Consider the following 20,215-nt stretch of genomic DNA (forward strand, 5'->3'; position numbering starts at 1 on the left):
ATACCTAAAATTGAGAAAACAAAAAACGAAGCTAAGTAGGGCATCTTGATGAGTGAAAGCTTCAACAATGTCAATCTTCAAAAGTTTTAAGAATGAATAACATAGGAAAGTAAAAGAGATAATGAGAGAATAAGAAATTTTAGGGATAAACATAAAAAAAAGATGGACGTAGAAAATAATGGAAAGAGTTTTAAACTTTTAATATGATGTAGACGTAAATATATATATTAATAACAAGTGTTTTATGCGTCTGGATATATGTATAATATTTTCATTTTTTTAAATCTGAAGATAGGCTCTCTCTCTTCTCTCTCTCTCTCTCCTCTCTCTCTCTCTCTCTCTCTCTCTCTCTCTCTCTTCTCTATCGATAGCTCTCTATATCTATATCTCTATATATATGTGGAGTGAATAAGGAAAGATTGATATGTTGGAGTAAATCAAGGATTGATTAATATTATGTTTATGATCAATATTCAGTTATCTTTTTTGATATTATGACAAATATTGTATTTCTTTTTTATTCTTTTACACTTTAGTATAAATGAGAAATGTATACTTGTACAAAACACACAATCGAATATAAAACTATTCTTCTCCATTCTTTCTCTCTGGCATACTTAGGCAATCTCTTCTTAGTCTTATCTTGCCTCTCTTGCCCTATTCTAACATGGTATCAAAGCTTCTAGGCCGCTCAACTAGCCTCTCATTTTTGTCCATGCAATTCAAACAGATACTTACTTAGTTTTTTTTTTTTTTTTTTTCCAATGGTCATCTCCAAGCTTTACCAACCCACTATAGCTTAAGTTTAGGACAGTGAGTAGCTAGTTATATGGTTATATGTATGTCTACAAAAATTTTGTCAACAAGATGATAAAAGTCTAAGGAAACTTGGTTTAAGTGGGACTGTTTGTGACCCCTCCAATTTTTCTTGGGAATTTTCCTAATGCATATTAAATCATCTTCAGCACTTACTACTATCCTGGGTTATTAAGTTGTTCCCCTTCCACCCACTGTAGCCTTCAGTTTTGCTAAGTTCCAACAAAACCACATTAGCACTTGAGTGCAGGAGTTTGTTTGGTTTTTTTGTTTTTTTTAATTGAATTCATCTTTTAGAATTGATCAATTTGAAAAGAACATCGACACACAAAAGGAGTTTCTTTTATATGGGGGCATGGACAGCCATGATGTGTCCAAACAATCCGACGGCCAAAAGGTCATCTCTCTCTTACAATCATCCAACGGCTCCTATGACACCAAGTCACGCTGCTAGTCAAACGGGTCAGTTGGGCCTAATGCAAGTGGATCCAATGGTAATCGGTCTAATGGGCCAGGGTCAAAGAATAATAAAGGGAAATTTTTTGTGACTACTGCAAACAAGGAAACCATACTCGAGACACCTACTGGAAATTACATGGGCAACCCAATACGTCCAACAAGTAAAACTGGAAATCTTTTAGTTTATCATATAGCCATAAATATGCCTTCAGGAAATCAAATTTCAGCACTGCTAATTAGCACATAACAATACAATCAATTGATTTAGATGTTAAATCACATTTCGTAGGCAAATACCTCAGCATCCTACACAGGTACATCTTTTTGTTTGAATTCTTTTTCAAATAATATTTGGATAATTGACTTAGGGGCAAGTGACCACATTGTTTGTAACCCAAATTTTTTCCCTACTACCAGTAAACCCACCAAACCATCTACATCCATATGCATGCCAAACGAGAATAGTGCTCCAGCCTTTCATATAAAGAATGTCCATCTCTCTAAACATTTAATCCTTAAAAATGTCCTTTTTGTCCATGCCTTTCATTTTAATCTTATCTTTGTGTCAAAAATTTGTACTAATAATAGATGTGCTTTAATTTTCCTTCTTACTACATGTTCATTTCAGGGCCTTTTTACTGGGAAACTGATGGGCTTGGGTGGGGCCTATCATGGTATGTACTATTCGATACCTGGTGAATATTTTGAAATTTTTCCAAAGTCTAATAATTGTATTACACAAAATAAAAATTCTCATTGTAATACAAATATCGATAAAAAATTATTTATTTTCCATCAAAGATTGGGTCATACTGTGTCCATTCCTCAACCTAAATGTTCGATTTATCCCCTTGCAAAACAATCACGTACCACTTTTCCTACAAGTACAACCTCCACTACTCATCCTTTTGCCTTACTTCATCTTGACATTTGGGGACCTATTATACTCTAAATCATGATAGATCTAGGTTCTTGCTTACAATAGTCGATGATTTTTCTCGAGGGATATGGATATTCCTTATGCTGTCCAAAACTCGAACCCTTACCCATATCCGTAATTTCCTACCCATGGTATAAACATAGTTTTGCACAACAGTGCAATGTATCAAAACCCAAATGCCCGTGACTTTTTTAATACTCAATGCTCCTTTTATTCCTTTCCCTTCGAATTATTCATAAGAGCTCTTGCACTTATACCCTATAACAAAACGAGATAGTAGAACATAAACATCATCACTTATTAGAAGTGGCATGAGCCCTCAAACACCAAGCCCAAATTCTCAGTCACTATTGCCTACCTAGTCAATTGCATGCTTACCCGGGTGCTTAGAGCAAAGACACTTCATGAAGTTCTCGTTGGCAAGTCTTTTGACACCAGCCATCTCTATGTCTTTGGTTGCCTTTGTTACTCTACTATTATCAGTTCTTATGACAAATTTGGCCCTCAGGCTACTCGCTGTATATTTATGGGTATCCCATGCTTTAGAAGGGTTATCAGCTATATGATCCAGATACCAGCAGATTTTTCATTTTCGAGATGTCACCTTTCATGAAGATGTGTTTCCTTTTAAAGACACGAATGCTGGCCAATCAACTCCTAAGCATTTGTCTACATTCATGGATGATGATTTCTCACCATCTCTATTAGGACCTTGTCTTACCATGGTACCTATTCCTGACCCACCAATTCCACTAGATTCAGGATCTCTAGTTATCCATACCGACTCTGCTCCAGTCATTGTTGATGTACCAACATACACCTCTTCTAATCACAATCCTTCGGCATTGTCTCCTGTCATCCCTATTGAAGAAATAGTTCCCTCACAGCGATCCTCCAGTCGCATTCGACCTCCTATTTGGATAGTTGATTATGTCTGTCCCACCATCCATAGTCCTCAGGTACTACTTATCTAATCTCTAATTATGTTAGTTTTGACCGATTGTCTCTTGCACCAAGATTTGTGTTAGTTAGATTTCTACTAATCAGGAGCCTTCATGTTACTATGATGTCATTCAACACTATCATTGGCTTCAAGCTATGGCTGTTGAACTTAATGCCCTGGCTGATAATCGTACATGGGATTTAGTTCCTCATCCTTCTCACCGGACTCCTATTGGTTGTAAATGAGTTTACAAAATCAAATATCGCGCTGATGGTACCATAAAAGATACAAAGCTCGTCTTGTTGCCAAGACTCAATGAGAAGGTCTTGATTACTAGGAGGCTTTTTCACCTATTGCCAAACATGTCATTGTGCGAGCCTTTCTCTCTGTTGCCTCTGTTGGAGACTAGCCACTGCATTAAATGGATGTTTATAATGCTCTCTTCATGGGGATCTTCATTAGGAGATTTATATAAAACTTCCACCGGGTCTTCGTAGATAGGGGGAGAATATAGTTTGTTGTTTGCAAAAATCAATATATGGCTTAAAATAGGCATCTCGACAATGAAATGGGAAATTTACTAAGGCACTCACAAGCATAGGATTCAAATAATCTAAGCACGATCATGCTCTTTTCTCTTGGCAACAAGGTAATTTTTTCACCGCTCTCATAATTTATGTCGATGATATCCTTATCACAGGAAACAATGAGACCACCATTAAAGCACTGAAAGAGTATCTCAACAAGCAATTTTGTATCAAAGATCTGGGAGAGCCAAAATATTTTCTGGGAATTGAAATTACTAGATCTCCAGTTGGTATCTCCCTCAGTTAGTGCAAATATGTCATGGAACTCCTATCAGATTGTGGATTATTAGCTTGTAAGCCGAATATTGTGCCTGTTGAGCAAAATACCAAACTTAACACTCGAGAATATGACAATGGGACATCGTCGTCAAAAGCTGATCCACCTCTAAAAGATCCCTCACACTATCAAAAACTTATGAGGCGACTCATTTACCTTACAATAACACGACCAGATATCAGCTATGCAGTTCACATCGTTAGTCAATTCATGCATGCATCAAAACAATCCCATATGGATGCAACAATGAAGATTCTCATATATTTGAAAGGATCTTGGCCTGAGACTTCTCTTACCTCGAGATGGAAACTTGAGTATTACGACATATTGCGACTCAGATTGGGGTACATGTCCAATGACGAGGAAATCCCTTATTGTTTTCTACGTTAAACTTGGAGGATCACTCATTTCATGAAAGACAAAGAAACAGTCTACAGTCCCACTTTCGTCAATAGAAGCTGAATAGTACAAAGCCATAGCCAAGACCATGTGCGAGATTATTTGGATTCTTGGGCTTTTGAAGGATTTGCAAATACAAGTAAAAGCGCATATCACACTATACTGCGACAACACAGCTGCAAATGACATCGCAACGAATCTAGTATTTCGTGAAAGAACAAAGCCTATAAAGATTGATTGCCATTTCATTAGAGAAAAAGTTCAAGAAGGTATCCAACCTATGCATATTCGAACCATGGAATAGCCAGTAAATATTTTACAAAACCATTATGTAGTATATTACATTCACATATACTATGCAAGCTTGAAGTTTACGACATATACAAACCGTAAGTTTGAGGGGGAGTGTTGGAGTGAGTCAAGGAATGATAGATATGTTGGAGTAAATCAATTGATTGATATTATGCTTAATATCAATATTCCGTTACCTTTTCTTGTGTGATTATGACATTATGAAAAATATTGTATTCCCTTTTTATTCCCTTACACTTCAACTATAAATAGGTAATGTATACTTGTAGAAAACACACAGTTGAATGTAAAACTATTCTTCTCCATTCTTTCTCTCTGGCATACTCAGGCAATCTTTGCTTAGTCTTCTCTTACCTCTCTTGTCTTATTCTGATAATATATATAATTAACTGTATTTAAGTAAATAAACAGTTGTTAATGAAATGTAAAGTGTTGAATAAATTAACGTGATAATAATATTAAAATGATAAAAAAATTATATTCTATGTGTATTATTACAAAACAAAAGAATAAAAAACTTTATATTTCAATCAAAATTGTGAGAGAATCTTTCAATTGAGTACCTTTGTTTGTAATTATAATTTAGTTGTGATGAAAGAAAGATTTGATACGCTATATTTAATTTTTTAATTAAAAAAAGAAAATCAGAAGCCAATCATCAAACATGTGCGTATGTGAGAAAGTTTTATTATTTTGGATAAGATTTTTGAAAAAGTAAGAGTTGTGTGGTTATTACGAGGTAGGATTTAAAAATTAACAAAAACACCCCATAGGTTTGTTAATTTACTAAACACCTCTGCAATAAAACATTAAAAATTAACAAAAACACCACTACCCACCCATTAAATGCCGGTAGCTAGCCACCACCGCTGGAAGGTGGCTGGAGTCGTTGTATCGGTGCACGATCGACTGGATCTAGCCGATTGTGAGCCGATATGACCTTTTCAAACTAAATCCACCGTGGATCTGGCTAGAAAAGGCCAGATCTCAATAGCCAGATCTAGCCACATTTGGTTGTCAATGACGATCAAACATATGGCCGTCGTTGATGACTAGCTACAGCCAAAGATCTGGTTGTCAACAACCAAATCTTTGGCTGTAGATCTAGCATTTTCCAACCAAATCTATAGTTGATTTGACCAAAAAATATCGGTGCTCTACCGATTAGATCCAGCTGATAGTGTGCCATTATACTAGATTTCAGCCACATTCCGGTGGTGGTGGTCGGAATGTGGTAAATGTGGGTGGGTGAGAGTGTTTTTATCAATTTCTAAACCTTTTTTAGGGTGTTTAGTGAAATTAATAAACTTGAGGGGTTTAAAAATAATTGAATAAAATAAAATATGATTTTCAGAATAAGAAAACAAATGTATATTTTGGATATGATAGAGACAGGATAGTATAAAAATAAACATGCCCTAAAGTATTCTTAGATTCAATATGGTGTACACAGAGTTCTAGAATAAAATAAAAAAACTGAAAAAAAAAGAAAAAAAAAAAGAGAAAAGAAACTTAGATGGTTGAGAATGTTATAAATTGATGAGATTGCTGATTGCCAACCATATTCATAAACTCATGTTCGCTGGACTTCACTATTCTTCAACATGCTTCTGCCTATGCACTGCATTTGGTATTTCCGAATTGAAAATAGCAAAAGCATAAATGAAGTCATTAATAATTCTGAAATGTAGATTAAATGAGTTAAGGACATGCAGCACAGTGTTTTGTTTTCACATTGGAATTATTGAATGTTTGACTTTTGGTCTATATTAAAACAACTTTGTCCCAGCTGCCAACTATAATTACCAACCATATTAATTTAGAGCAGTTTAATTAATGAGGATACTCAGAGTTTTGTTTCCTTTATGTTAAAAATATCTAAAATAATAGAGTGGTATTAGTTATTTGTTAAACAAATTAATTATTACGTTAAAAATAACAATCTCCATACCCCCTCTTATTGGGCTCTTCTTTTTCTTGGCCTTGGGCTTGCATTCACTTCTCACAAATCCAAATATAATAAAAATGGATGTATGACAAATTGTAGTTGAGAAACAAGACTCATCTGCCCAACTCAAGAATCTTATCTCTTCCCTTTCTCGATGCAATCAATCTTTTTCTCTCTTCCTATTCCATCCTTCTTCTTTACTTTATTTTATTCCATTTTTTCAATACAATTGTTAAACTTTTATTTAATATCAACTTTAACTTTAAACCATTCCTATTTATTATAATAATTTCACTAAAATTATAAGATTAATTAATTGTTAGATTGTATAAATTTAGCATATTTTAACTAATTAAAAGGAGCTTAATATATATTCCTATCTTTTTTTAGTTATTTTAAAATTGCTCAAATAAACCATGACAAATAATAAAATACCGTGTTATACTAAATCGGATTTTTTACCGGCTTTGACTTTCCCATCGTTCTTTATTCATCCTTATCTCTTAAGAAAAATAAATAAATAAAAAAAAGCACGAAAACAGTTAACTTTTAGGTTTAAACTTTAAAGTGCTTTAACATCCTATATAAAGGAGAACAAATATTCGAAACTTAACTGGAAAATCAAAAGAAAGGGCAATATCGTGATTTCATCTAAACAAGTGGCCAATGTCAACACACAAATAACGCTCGCCACGTCATGTATAAAACGTCAGCCTTCCCCTCAGATCCGTTCATAAGTCACAGTTATTTCATTTTCATAAAACACAAGAAATACATTGCTGCACAACTCCTACCAACAACACTAGAATCATTCAAATCCTCTCAATTTTCATCTCATATTTCTGTAAGTATTTTCTTTTCTAGGTTTTGTATCTTTTGAATTGTTTTTTTATCTTCTATTTTCGTTTCTGATTGTTGTCGTCGTCTTGTTTTTAAGGAATTCTGACGAGTTTTAACGTGTTGGTGATATAGCTGATATAAAGCTTCGATCGGGACTTGTAATATCTGTAAGTATGGATTCGAAAATTATATTTTCTTTCTGTGAAATAATTTTAAGAATTTCAGCTTAGGGTTTTTATTTGCGTGCATGTTTATGACTATTAGCGGTTTTTTTGTAACGAATTTGATGTTAGAAGTTCATTAGATTTTAGGTTAATGAACTTATTTTGGTTTTGAGCCAAGGATAGATTGGGATTTGGATGCTGAATTGATAGTTGTAATAATAATTGTTTAAATACTGATATTTTTTATTTTAATTGTTTCGAAGAATGGTTGGATACGGCCACTTATTTTCATAAAATTGTGTAATTGTAATTTTTAAATCAACAGCTTACTAAATGCAATGAATGCAATGAGCTTGAATTGTAATAATATGATTAAATACGATTAAATCCTATTAGTTATGGTTTCTAAAACACATTATCAATTTAACATATCTCTATCGTGAAATATGAAATTCATTTTTTAAACTAAACATAGTCCAAATTTGTAAAAGATAATTCTTTTAAGAACACGGTTGGGAGAAAGCACAAAACTCTCTTTTCTTTCTCTGTAAACTTTTCAGTCACAATTGTATGACTTGTTTTCATTGTTCTGTAACCAGCTGAGGATCTTAAATTAGGAATTGAATTTCCTTCTTCAACAAAACAAAAAAATTCTTTATATTTTTATTCTTTAACCGTCTTCAGGAACTTTTACATATATCGCATTTTGAATTACTTGTTTGACTCCCTTTATTTGATGACTTGAATTTAATTCTGTTTTATTTGGACCTGCATAGTTTTTCTCAAATTGTTGCTGGAGGTTTGGTATGCTCTGCAAACTATTTTCTTATTTGGATTTGGAATAATTTTTTTTTAATCATTTGAGTTTTTTTTTTGTTTGTTGATATCCTTCAATTATTAATGTTTGATGGCTTTGATCAGGAGGGATTGTATGATCTAATGGAGTCTAAAGGTGGGAAGAAGAAGTCTAGCAGTAGTAAGTCTTTATTCTACGAAGCTCCTCTTGGTTACAGCATTGAAGACATTCGACCAAACGGCGGAATTAAGAAGTTCAGATCTGCTGCTTACTCCAACGTGAGTTTATTATAACAGTTTTCTTCTGCAAGCTATAATCACACTCTGGAATGACATTAAAAATTTCTATGTTCATGATTTTAAATTTTACCAATTCATCCATCTTTCATGATCAAACTATGTTAACAGTTTTATTCTTATTTTTTCTTATGCAGTGTGCTCGCAAGCCATCCTGATACTCCTCAAATTTGTGATCTCATCACATAACGTGATTGGTGAACTGTTATCTTGCTTTACTAGTGATTAGTTTTACTTGTTTTTCTTCATCAACGACTTCCTCTTTCTCTCTCTTTGCAACTGCATTCTATCTGGCTCTGATCTACCTGCAACTTTGGCACCACTGTGATTGCGAAGTACTTTTCAACAGTGATAGTTTCTGTTTAGACTGCCATGGCAATCTCTGCAATTGGTTTTGAAGGTTACGAAAAGAGGCTTGAAATGTCATTTTTTGAGCCAGGCATCTTTGCAGATCCTGAAGGAAAGGGTCTTCGGTACCTCTCGAAGGCCCAGTTAGATGAGATTCTGGCACCAGCTGAGTGCACTATAGTTTCGTCACTGTCAAATGATCATGTTGACTCTTATGTCCTGTCGGAGTCGAGCCTCTTTGTCTATCCATACAAGATCATCATCAAAACCTGTGGGACAACAAAGTTACTTCTTTCAATCCCACCAATCCTGAAGTTGGCTGAGACCCTTTCGCTTGAAGTACAATCAGTGAGGTATACACGTGGGAGCTTCATTTTCCCTGAAAGTCAGCCGTATCCTCATCGTAATTTCTCAGAAGAAGTTGCTGTTCTTGATAGCTACTTTGGGAAGCTCGGTTCAGGCAGCAATGCTTATGTAATTGGTGGGTTGTGCAAGTCCCAAAAATGGCATGTATACTCTGCTTCTGCAGAATCAGTGATCTCTTGTGACCCTGTCTACACTTTAGAGATGTGCATGACAGACTTGGACAGGGAAATGGCTTCTGTTTTTTACAAGACCCAATCAGGTTCGGCGGGTACAATGACCATTAATTCTGGTATCAGAGACATTCTTCCAGAATCCAAGATATGTGATTTTGAGTTTGACCCCTGCGGTTATTCAATGAATTCAATTGAAGGGACTGCTATCTCTACTATCCATGTTACCCCAGAGGACGGTTTCAGTTATGCAAGCTTTGAAACGGTGGGTTATGATCTGAAAGAAGTGAATTTGTGTGAGCTGGTGGGGAGGGTGTTGGCTTGTTTCCAACCAAATGATTTCTCCATTTCTGTGCACGTTGAGGTCGCAGGAAAGTTTCTTGAGCAGGACTGTTTGTTGGATGTGAAGGGATACTGTTGCGAAGAGAGTGGCCTTGAAGAGCTTGGAATGGGCGGTTCAGTTGTCTTCCAGAAATATGTTAGGACTGGGGGCAATAGCTCTCCTAGATCAACTCTGAGATGCTGCTGGAAAGAGGAAGAAGATGAAGAATCTAAATAATTGTTATGGTTTACTTTTAAATTTCTTGGGCTTTTGATAATAAAATAATTGATTTTTGGATGTTGTCAAATGTTGAGTTGTCTAGTGTCTGTATAAGCGGTCGATAATATTCAGATTTGTGTGGCAGTCTTATCATTTATGGACTTCTGTTTCATTCAGAATGTATTGGCAGTGTTGGATTGATCTGAGTTCATTCAGAGTTTATCAGCAGTGTTGGATTTAAAAAAGCGTTATTTGGAATATTAATCACACTCATTGCACTTGACCTTTTCTTGGATACTTTTTATGCTCCAATCTATGCCTCATCATTCATAATTCTATATTATGTTTTGTTCGCTTGAGAAATATACCAATTCTATGGAAGTAATAGTTAATCCATTTCAAGCCCTGAATTTGTTTTATGTTAGTTTCAGGTGCAGGACTGCAAGATCACTTGAGCATCTATTTAAGTTTATGAAAGTCGTCAGGGAGTAGCCATGTTAGGATTTAGATCCTTACCAATCTTTAAAGGAAGTAGAACCAGTAACTTCAGTTTGTATATTCAATATTGTAGTAACGAGTGAATTTTGTAATGATAGTAGTTTCTATAAGAGTGTGTTGTGCTGCTAACTTGCTAAGTACGTTGGTTAAATTTGAGGACATATCGGTTGATTAGGATTCAAGCCAGATGAATGGTTAGGACCAAGTTTGATTGTTCCCTGATGAAGCCAATTAGCAAAGAAAACTGGAAAAGCATTATGTTCAGCTGGCCTCCAATATTTGGCCGAGTTAAAATCTTGGTAACTTTTCCAGGAATATCTTTGAATGACATAGTTGAATCTTGGATTGCGAAGCCCATTATGATTACTCCTTTCTAGCATCTAGAATTTCGACTTGCCTTTCTTTTAGCCACTGTTCTTTCACAAGTTGATAATATGGTACTGACCCCAGCCAGGTCTTCTTTTCAACTGAAAAAGTCCCTAATATTATGCTAATCCTTCCAATCTTCTCTATACTTGGTATTTTTTTCATATTCACAGGTCAGTAAGTTAATAACATATCGTAAGAGAATTTGCAGTCTTTCAAGGAAAAAACTTAGTTCAGAATATTAGTTGTATGTGTTACCAAACTTTAATATCCACTATTGGTTTCAATGGATTTCTGAGTATTAGGTGAATACACAACATTGCAGATCATTTTGACGAAACTATTTCTGGGTGATCAAGTGGTTCGACTTCAAGAGAAACTTTTGGATGCAGTACTCAAGAGATCCTGAGTTTGAGTCTATTTTCGGTTGCGAATAAAGGTAGCTATTGGAGCTCCTACCTAGAGGATAATTTCAAGATCCCGGGAGATTAGTTGAGATGCTCATAAGCTGATCTAGACACCCCGGTCATTAAAAAAAAAAAAAAAAAAAAAAAATCATTTTGAAGATAAAATGATAAAAGTAGTTACTAGTTGTTTCCCTTTTCTGCTTTGTTAGTTTGAAAGTGTTTTGTTTATCTAACAATTAAATTATTTTCTGCTGTTGATTAACAGGTTAATTGACACATAAAATACCCGTGTGGACGCTTAATATCTTATCAACTTTAAGTCACTATCATATTTCCACTTATTGCTTAGGGAATCAATTCTAACCTTTTCTCTTTCGGCATTAAGAATCAATCTCTTGCATGAATGTTTCAGAATAGACCTTATACCAGCAGCCTGGTACATGGCCACTAATTTTTGCTTCGTTTTTGCTCTACATATTTTATTGTATTATATACCATTCCATTTCATTCTCTTAGTATTCTTTTCCACTAAAAATAATTTATCTCACAACATTTGAACCGTTAAAGATGCATGGCAAAGTGAAGAATCGTCTTAGCTACTGTTTTAAACTTTGCTGAGTGGAATCAGTTTGCAGTCAATTTATAATATTGGTTTTCTTGAAGATCTTGTTAGTGCTCTCTCTCAATTAAAATATTACAAGCATAAGCATTTAATGTGGTCTGTTTCTCGCAGAATATTATAATGAATGGTGTATTTGTACCTGTCTGGCTCAATCTGAAGTGGGGAGACGGGGGAAACTATCGCTTAGTAATAGCTCGGCTGAGTTTCTGGCTTTTGAGTGGTTGAATTCTTCATAAGCTTTGACCTCCACTGCCAAACTGTGAAATTAAATCTGTAACTATACATCATATTGTCCTAAAAGTTAACTGCATGGCTGACTCAAAGTCTTGATGCATCACTGTATCTGACCCTTAGGGACTTCTGGTTGAATTTTCTACTAGTAAAACTGATTTCCAGTCTTAAAGTCTTGGCATTGATTATTCATTCGTTTGTACAACTAGGCGTGACTAATAGCCAAAGGGATATCCAAATCATGCATTATAATGCACTGAGTTAGGGTCTTGGTTTCATTGTTTCCTTTCAAAGCATGATTTATATTAACTGGACCGCTTGTGTTGTGGCTTAATAAAATTGCTCTTTTCTGATATTGACCAGTGATTGATCGAAAAAGCTGAAGGAAAAAAGAAAAGAACCTTTTATTGCGCTCAGTTGGAATTCTGAATTCTGCAACACTTTGTGAACAACTTGTGAATACAAGAGATATGAACCGACTCATTTAATGGTAAACAAATTGGCATCTTTCAATTGTTCAGTTGTATTGATAGATGAAATAATTTTTTTTTTCCTTTTTTAAATGGTATTTGGGGGACTAGTCGCTTGGGGTTCTGAAGTTAATGACCAGGTAAGCCTCCAATGACTACCCCTTATTAGTAGTCGTAAGGATTCAAACTTAAAATCTTTTAAGTAATATATCCAAGAGTCCCAAGCAAACCACTAGACTACTTAGAGGTACTTGAAGTAAATTTATTATTCTCATCAAATGTTCAACAGAATTTACTATCAGTTTACATAAAATCAATAATTGTGTACAGAGACTTAATTAGTTCATTCCAAGTGTCAGCATCTCTTATTGGCTTCAATTAGTGAATAAATTATATCCCTAAATTTTTCTGTTCTAAAACCGTGAACTTTGTGGGATAGGTTTAGTGGCAAATCTAAGTTTTTTGTTTGGTTTAGTCTACTATTTTCACTTTATGAGCAGATGATCAATCTTTGTCTAGTTAGTGGTGATGTTTCCACTTACTTTTTCAAATAAGATTTTAAATCAAATAATTGAATGGGTTTAAGAAGAAGGGTTATGTCACAAATTCACCTTTATCTAGCTGTGTGATCTTCATTTTAAGAAGCAAAGATCTTAATTTGATGTCTCAACAAAGATCCTGAATAACGATAAACAAATGTCACTATACAATTTCTTTATTAATTAGTTAAGTCACTAGACTTAAGTGACTCCCAGCAAAAAAGTTGTAACTTAATGACAAAAGTAGAGCAAGACAGAGAGAGAAGGAACACAATTTTAGATTCAACAGTGACGAGAGTAGTGTTGGTGCCACTGCCTGGTGGGTCTGCTGATCAATATCAAACATTATTTAGAAAGGGAGAGTCAGTGGGGTCTCATGTCTTTTAATTCTTTCTTCTTGCTCAATGCATGTACAAACTATACTATACATATAGTACGCTCAGAATTCAGCTGTACAGGAGGTTGTTTGTTTGCATCTGTATTATCCTCACATTTTCTGTTAGCTGGTTTTGGCATTTATAACATTCCAAATATCCCCAGTGAGAGAGAGAGAGTGCAAAGATCGGTGAACATTGCTTTCATATCTCTTTTTTTTTTTTTTTTTTTTTAAATATTTTATAAATATTTTTTTTTTGGGGGGGTATTTGGGAATGTTAAAGTGTTTGTAGCCACTGCAAAGGGAAAGGAAAAGTGTGGCTTGCGTGTGAGGTACCCTAAGCTTTAAAGAGATGAAAAGAGTGCCTTTTAAAAAGGAATGTATTCCTTCTGGCCCTTTTTATGGAGCCTATTAGAATTTGAAGTTAAAACAACTATTTAGTGCACTTTTTAAGATTATACATCACAGCTGTTAATCACAGTAAATGTTAAGGCCTCTTGTGGAGACAAGTAGGCTGATTCTATGCTTAGTTTGAGGTTGAAGTTGTTTAAGAATCAATCTAAAATTAGTTTCCTGGTAGAGCCTCGGATGTATAATAGTTTGACTGACTTTGACATGAATGAGGACGCTGTGTAATTTGTACCTCTCTAATGAATTGTAAAGATTCCTATGACAATGAAGTCGACCATGTGGTTGAACAGTTTGATAAGGACTTTTAGGTATATTATTCAAGAGATTTGGAGTTTAAATCACTCATCGAATAGTAATAAGGGTAGTCACGGGAGTTTTTATCCGACCAATAAATCTAGGGTCTTAAAAGATTAATTGAGATACGCGTAAGCTGACACGAACACCTCGGTGAAAAAAAAAAAGAGGTCTAATTTATATGAATTAAGTAGCACAGATAAAATAGTTTTATACAGGGATAAGCCAGAAGACATGGTGGGGTTAGGGGTTGTCAACTATTTTGGAGGCTTTATAATGTCTTGTTCTTTCTCTTCGAGGACATTAGCAGAGCTAAAGATAAAGTAGGTCTGTACAAAATGGTTCAAAAGAGTAATGACTCGGCTCCTACGTTCAAACACACCAAGTGGTGGTAAGAAAGAACAATTATTTCCTACTCATTTGGGTTATCCCCTTGGCGCATTTCTTCATCAAGATTATTGGTCAACTCTTCTTTAATTATGATCGATATCTTTCTTTCTTTGACTCCTTTTTGAATCTACCTGTTGCTTGGCAATAGCAGATAAATTTCGTTAATCAAAATCAAGGTGGGAAATAGAAAGAGTTAAAGGAGGAGTAATTAGAGCAAGAAATGGAGCCAAAGGGAAGAACAGACAGAGATGACAAGACAGCAATAAAAGGGGCGGTGTGAATAGAAGCAGCTATTGACACTAAAATGCAAACTCACAATCCTTTTCTCTCATGCATGTTCAATCAAACGGGAAATAAGTGGTTTTGTTAGGTAGCTAAAATGGGACCCAAACTTCCTCATCTGAATGTGCATATGCATAAGATTAAGATATCCTTCAAAAGAAATGAGATTGTGTTAGGTTTAGAGGGATTAGTTAAGATAAGGGTTCCACACAGCATTTTTTTATTCTTTAATCTTATTGAATCTATTGTTTTCAAGAGGGCCCATAAACGTTAGGATCCCTCCGTGCCCGCGGCTCAAATTATGTCTCTATCAACTGCTAATCCTATCTAAGATACCGTTATTATTTACATTTGATCATTGATATTAATATTAATTATAATAATAACCATCTGATCAAACTTTACTTTTATTTTCATCATGAAAGAGTAAGGCACATTAGGCAATCGGTCGGAAGAAAAACATTTTGAACGCCAAGTCAACGGCAAATCTGAAGGGTCCACTTTTCACGTGCACCTAGGTACAAGACAACACTGCTATTATTACTTCCTGTAAGAATTCCACCCCAGTTCCGAGCTTCCCGTTTGAAGCTACTACACTCACTCTAGCTCCCTTAATTTACAAGTAAACCATCTTCAGAAGGCTGTATGTAGATTTAATCTTGTATTTTTATAGTATTAGAATCTGAAAAGAATTTTTTTAGAGGTAAAAGATTGCCAAAGTTGAATTCAAATTTTGGGAAAATATGAATAGAAATATAAAATATGTATAGATAGAATGATGGATAGAGAGGAAGAGAGTGAGGGAGGCAGCTTTTACTTTATGGAGTTGGGTGCTTTTGGATTGTTTAATGGGACTGTCTGTTGACCGTGGAGACAATGTGAGTGTATTATAGGATCAATAAAGCAGAAGGCCAACTGAGTAAAAGGAAACCAAATATGTGAAATAATTCCTTCTCACAACAAAGATCTTACTGGGAGCTACCAATTACATCACCAATCTCAAGTCTATCCCTCGAGATCCTCACCTTTCTGTAATAATTATTTAGACCAAAAAATGAAGATGGAATTTTAAGGCTTTACTTTTAAGTAAATGAATGGCCAACCTTAGGGAATGTTGGATTCTCAAGAGTCTACTGTTAAATGCATAGAAAACCTTAGCCAAATCCTACTGTCAAATGATCATGTTGACTCTTATGTCCTGTCGGAGTCGAGCCTCTTTGTCTATCCATACGATCATCATCAAACCTGTGGGACAACAAAGTTACTTCTTTCATCCCACCAATCCTGGTTGGCTGAGACCCTTTCGCTTGAAGTCAATCAGTGAGTATACACGTGGGGCTTCATTTTCCCTGAAAGTCAGCCGTATCCTCATCGTAATTTCTCAGAAGAAGTTGCGTTCTTGATAGCTACTTTGGGAAGCTTGGTTCAGCAGCAATGCTTATGTAATTGGTGGGTTATGCAAGTCCCAAAATGGCATGTAACTCTGCTTCTGCAGAATCAGTGATCTCTTGTGACCCTGTTCTACACTTTAGAGATGTGCATGACAGACTTGGACAGGGAAATGGCTTCTGTTTTTTACAAGACCCAATCAGGTTCGGCGGGTACAATGACCATTAATTCTGGTATCAGAGACATTCTTCCAGAATCCAGATTGTGATTTTGAGTTTGACCCCTGCGGTTATTCATAATCAATTGAAGGGACTGCTATCTCTACTATCCATGTTACCCCAAGGACGGTTTCAGTTAGCAAGCTTTGAAACAGTGGGTTATATCTAAAGAAGGAATTTGTGTGAGCTGGTGGGGAGGGTGTTGGCTTGTTTCCAACCAAATGATTTCTCCATTTCTGTGCATCTGAGTCGCAGGAAAGTTTCTTGAGCAGGACTGTTTGTTGGATGTAAGGGATACTGTTGCGAAGAGAGTGCCTTGAAGAGCTTGGAATGGGCAGTTCAGTTTGTCTTCCAGAAATATGTTAGGACTGGGACAATACCTCTCCCAGATCAACTCTGAGATGCTGCTGGAAAGAGGAAAGATGAAGAATCTAATAATTGTTATGGTTTACTTATAAATTTCTTGGGCTTTTAATAATAAAATAATTGATTTATGTTGTCTGTGATCAAATGTTGAGTCGTCTAGTGTCTGTATAAGCGGTCGATAATATTCAGATTTGGTGGCAGTCTTATCATTTATGGACTTCTGTTTCATTCAGAATGTATTGGCAGTGTTGGATTGATCTGAGTTCATTCAGAGTTTATCACAGTGTTGGATTTAAAAGCATTATTTGGAATTAATCACACTCATTGCCTTGACCTTTTCTTGGATACTTTTATGCTCCAATCTATGCCTCATCATTCTAATTCTATATTATGTTTTGTTGCGTTGAGAATTACCAATTCTATGAATTAATAGTTAATCCATTTTGAGCCCTGTATTTGTTTTATGTTAGTTTCAGGTGCAGGACTGCAAGATCACTGAGCATCTATTTAAGTTTATGAAAGTCGTCAGGGAGTAGCCATGTTATGATTTAGATCCTTACCAATCTTTAAGGAAGTAGAACCAGTAACTTCAGTTTGTATATCATATTGTAGTAACGAGTGAATTTTGTAATGATAGTAGTTTCTATAAGAGTGTGTTGTGCTGCTAACTTCTAAGTACGTTGTTAAATTTGAGGACATATCGGTTGATTAGGATTCAAGCCAGATGAATGGTTAGGCCAAGTTTGATTGTTCCCTGATGAAGCCAATTAGCAAAGAAAACTGGAAAAGCATTATGTTCAGCTGGCCTCCAATATTTGGCCGAGTTAAATCTTGGTAATTTTCCAGGAATATCTTTGATGACATAGTTGAATCTTGGATTGCGAAGCCCTTATGATTACTCCTTTCTAGCATCTAGAATTTCGACTTGCCTTTCTTTTAGCCACTGTTCTTTCACAGTTGATAATATGGTACTGACCCCAGCCAGGTCTCTCTTTTCAACTGAAAAAGTCCCTAATATTATGCTAATCCTTCCAATCTTCTCTATACTGGTATTTTTTTCATATTCACAGGTCAGTAAGTTAATACATATCGTAAGAGAATTTGCAGTCTTTAAGGAAAAAACTTAGTTCAGAATATTAGTTGTATGTGTTACCAAACTTTAATATCCACTATTGGTTTCAATGGATTTCTGAGTATTAGGTGAATACACAACATTGCAGATCATTTGACGAAACTATTTCTGGGTGATCAAGTGGTTCGACTTCAAGAGAAACTTTTGGATGCAGTACTCAAGAGATCCTAGTTTGAGTCATTTTTCGGTTGCGAATAAAGGTAGCTATTGGAGCTCCTACTAGAGGATAATTTCAAGATCCCGGGAGATTAGTTGAGATGCTCATAAGCTGATCTAGAACCCCGGTCATTAAAAAAAAAAAAAAAAAAAAAAATCATTTTGAAGATAAAATGATAAAAGTAGTTACTAGTTGTTTCCCTTTTCTGCTTTGTTAGTTTGAAAGTGTTTTGTTTATCTAACAATTAAATTATTTTCTGCTGTTGATTAACAGGTTAATTGACACATAAATACCCGTGTGGTATCTTATCAACTTTAAGTCACTACATATTTCCACTTATTGCGTAGGGAATCAATTCTAACCTTTTCTTTTCGGCATTAAGATCAATCTCTTGCATAATGTTTCAGATAGACCTTATACCAGCGCCTGGTACATGGCCACTAATTTTTGCTTCGTTTTTGCTCTACATATTTTATTGTATTATATACCATTCCATTTCATCTCTTAGTATTCTTTTCCACTAAAAAAATTTATCTCACAACATTTGAACCGTTAAAGATGCATGGCAAAGTGAAGAATCGTCTTAGCTACTGTTTTAAACTTTCTGAGTGGAATCAGTTTGCAGTCAATTTATAATATTGGTTTTCTTGAAGATCTTGTTAGTGCTCTCTCTCAATTAAATATTACAAGCATAGCATTTAATGTGGTCTGTTTCTCGCAGAATATTATAATGAATGGTGTATTTGTACCTGTCTGGCTCAATCTGAAGTGGGGAGACGGGGGAAACTATCGCTTAGTAATAGCTCGGCTGAGTTTCTGGCTTTTGAGTGGTTGAATTCTTCATAAGCTTTGACCTCCACTGCCAAACTGTGAAATTAATCTGTAACTATACATCATATTGTCCTAAAAGTTAACTGCATGGCTGACTCAAAGTCTTGATGCATCACTGTATCTGACCCTTAGGGACTTCTGGTTGAATTTTCTACTAGTAAAACTGATTTCCAGTCTTAAAGTCTGGCATTGATTATTCATTCGTTTGTACAACTAGGCGTGACTAATAGCCAAAGGGATATCCAAATCATGCATTATAATGCACTGAGTTAGGGTCTTGGTTTCATTGTTTCCTTCCAAGCATGATTTATATTAACTGGACCGCTTGGTTGTGGCTTAATAAAATTGCTCTTTTCTGATATTGACCAGTGATTGATCAAAAAAGCTGAGGAAAAAAGAAAAGAACCTTTTATTGCGCTCAGTTGGAATTCTGAATTCTGCAACACTTTGTGAAACACTTGTGAATACAAGAGATATGAACCGACTCATTTAATGGTAAACAAATTGGCATCTTTCAATTGTTCAGTTGTATTGATAGATGAAATAATTTTTTTTTTCCTTTTTTAATGGTATTTGGGGACTAGTCGCTTGGGGTTCTGAAGTTAATGACCAGGTAAGCCTCCTGACTACCCCTTATTAGTAGTCGTAAGGATTCAAACTTAAATCTTTTAAGTAATATATCCAAGAGTCCCAAGCAAACCACTAGACTTAGAGGTACTTGAGTAAATTTATATTCTCATCAAATGTTCCACATAATTTACTATCAGTTTACATACAATCAATAATTGTGTACAGAGACTTAATTAGTTCATTCCAAGTGTCAGCATCTCTTATGGCTCAATTAGTGAATAATTATATCCCTAATGTCTCTGTTCTAAAACCGTGAACTTTGTGGGATAGGTTTAGTGGCAAATCTAGTTTTTGTTTGGATTAGTCTACTATTTTCACTTTATGAGCAGATGATCAATCTTTGTCTAGTTAGTGGTGATGTTTCCACCTACTTTTTCAATAATGTTAAATCAAATAATTGAATG

General features: G+C 35.1%; 1 protein-coding gene, 1 long non-coding RNA gene and 1 pseudogene across 2 annotated transcripts; all 3 read left to right on the forward strand.

The window, feature by feature from the left end:
* Positions 1 to 7,449: 7,449 nt before the first annotated feature.
* On the forward strand, positions 7,450 to 8,490 carry LOC116132105. The gene is made up of 3 exons (XR_004128375.1): positions 7,450 to 7,525; positions 7,619 to 7,688; positions 8,462 to 8,490. It is a non-coding gene; the product is annotated as an uncharacterized LOC116132105 (long non-coding RNA).
* Positions 8,491 to 8,934: 444 nt separating this feature from the next.
* LOC116132104 (S-adenosylmethionine decarboxylase proenzyme-like) lies at positions 8,935 to 10,499 on the forward strand. Its single transcript, XM_031417779.1, has one exon. It carries the CDS (start codon positions 9,150 to 9,152, stop codon positions 10,218 to 10,220), a length of 1,071 nt encoding a protein of 356 aa, XP_031273639.1. The 5' UTR covers positions 8,935 to 9,149; the 3' UTR covers positions 10,221 to 10,499.
* Positions 10,500 to 16,199: 5,700 nt separating this feature from the next.
* On the forward strand, positions 16,200 to 16,864 carry LOC116132133 (annotated as a pseudogene).
* Positions 16,865 to 20,215: the final 3,351 nt, after the last annotated feature.

Source organism: Pistacia vera, unplaced genomic scaffold, assembly GCF_008641045.1.
Source record: "Pistacia vera cultivar Batoury unplaced genomic scaffold, PisVer_v2 Contig249, whole genome shotgun sequence".
NCBI classification, from domain to species: Eukaryota; Viridiplantae; Streptophyta; class Magnoliopsida; order Sapindales; family Anacardiaceae; genus Pistacia; species Pistacia vera.

Coding starts and splice junctions, on each gene's coding strand:
- LOC116132104 (XM_031417779.1), top strand. CDS start 9,150: ATGGCAATCTCTGCAATTGGTTTTGAAGGTTACGAAAAGAGGCTTGAA.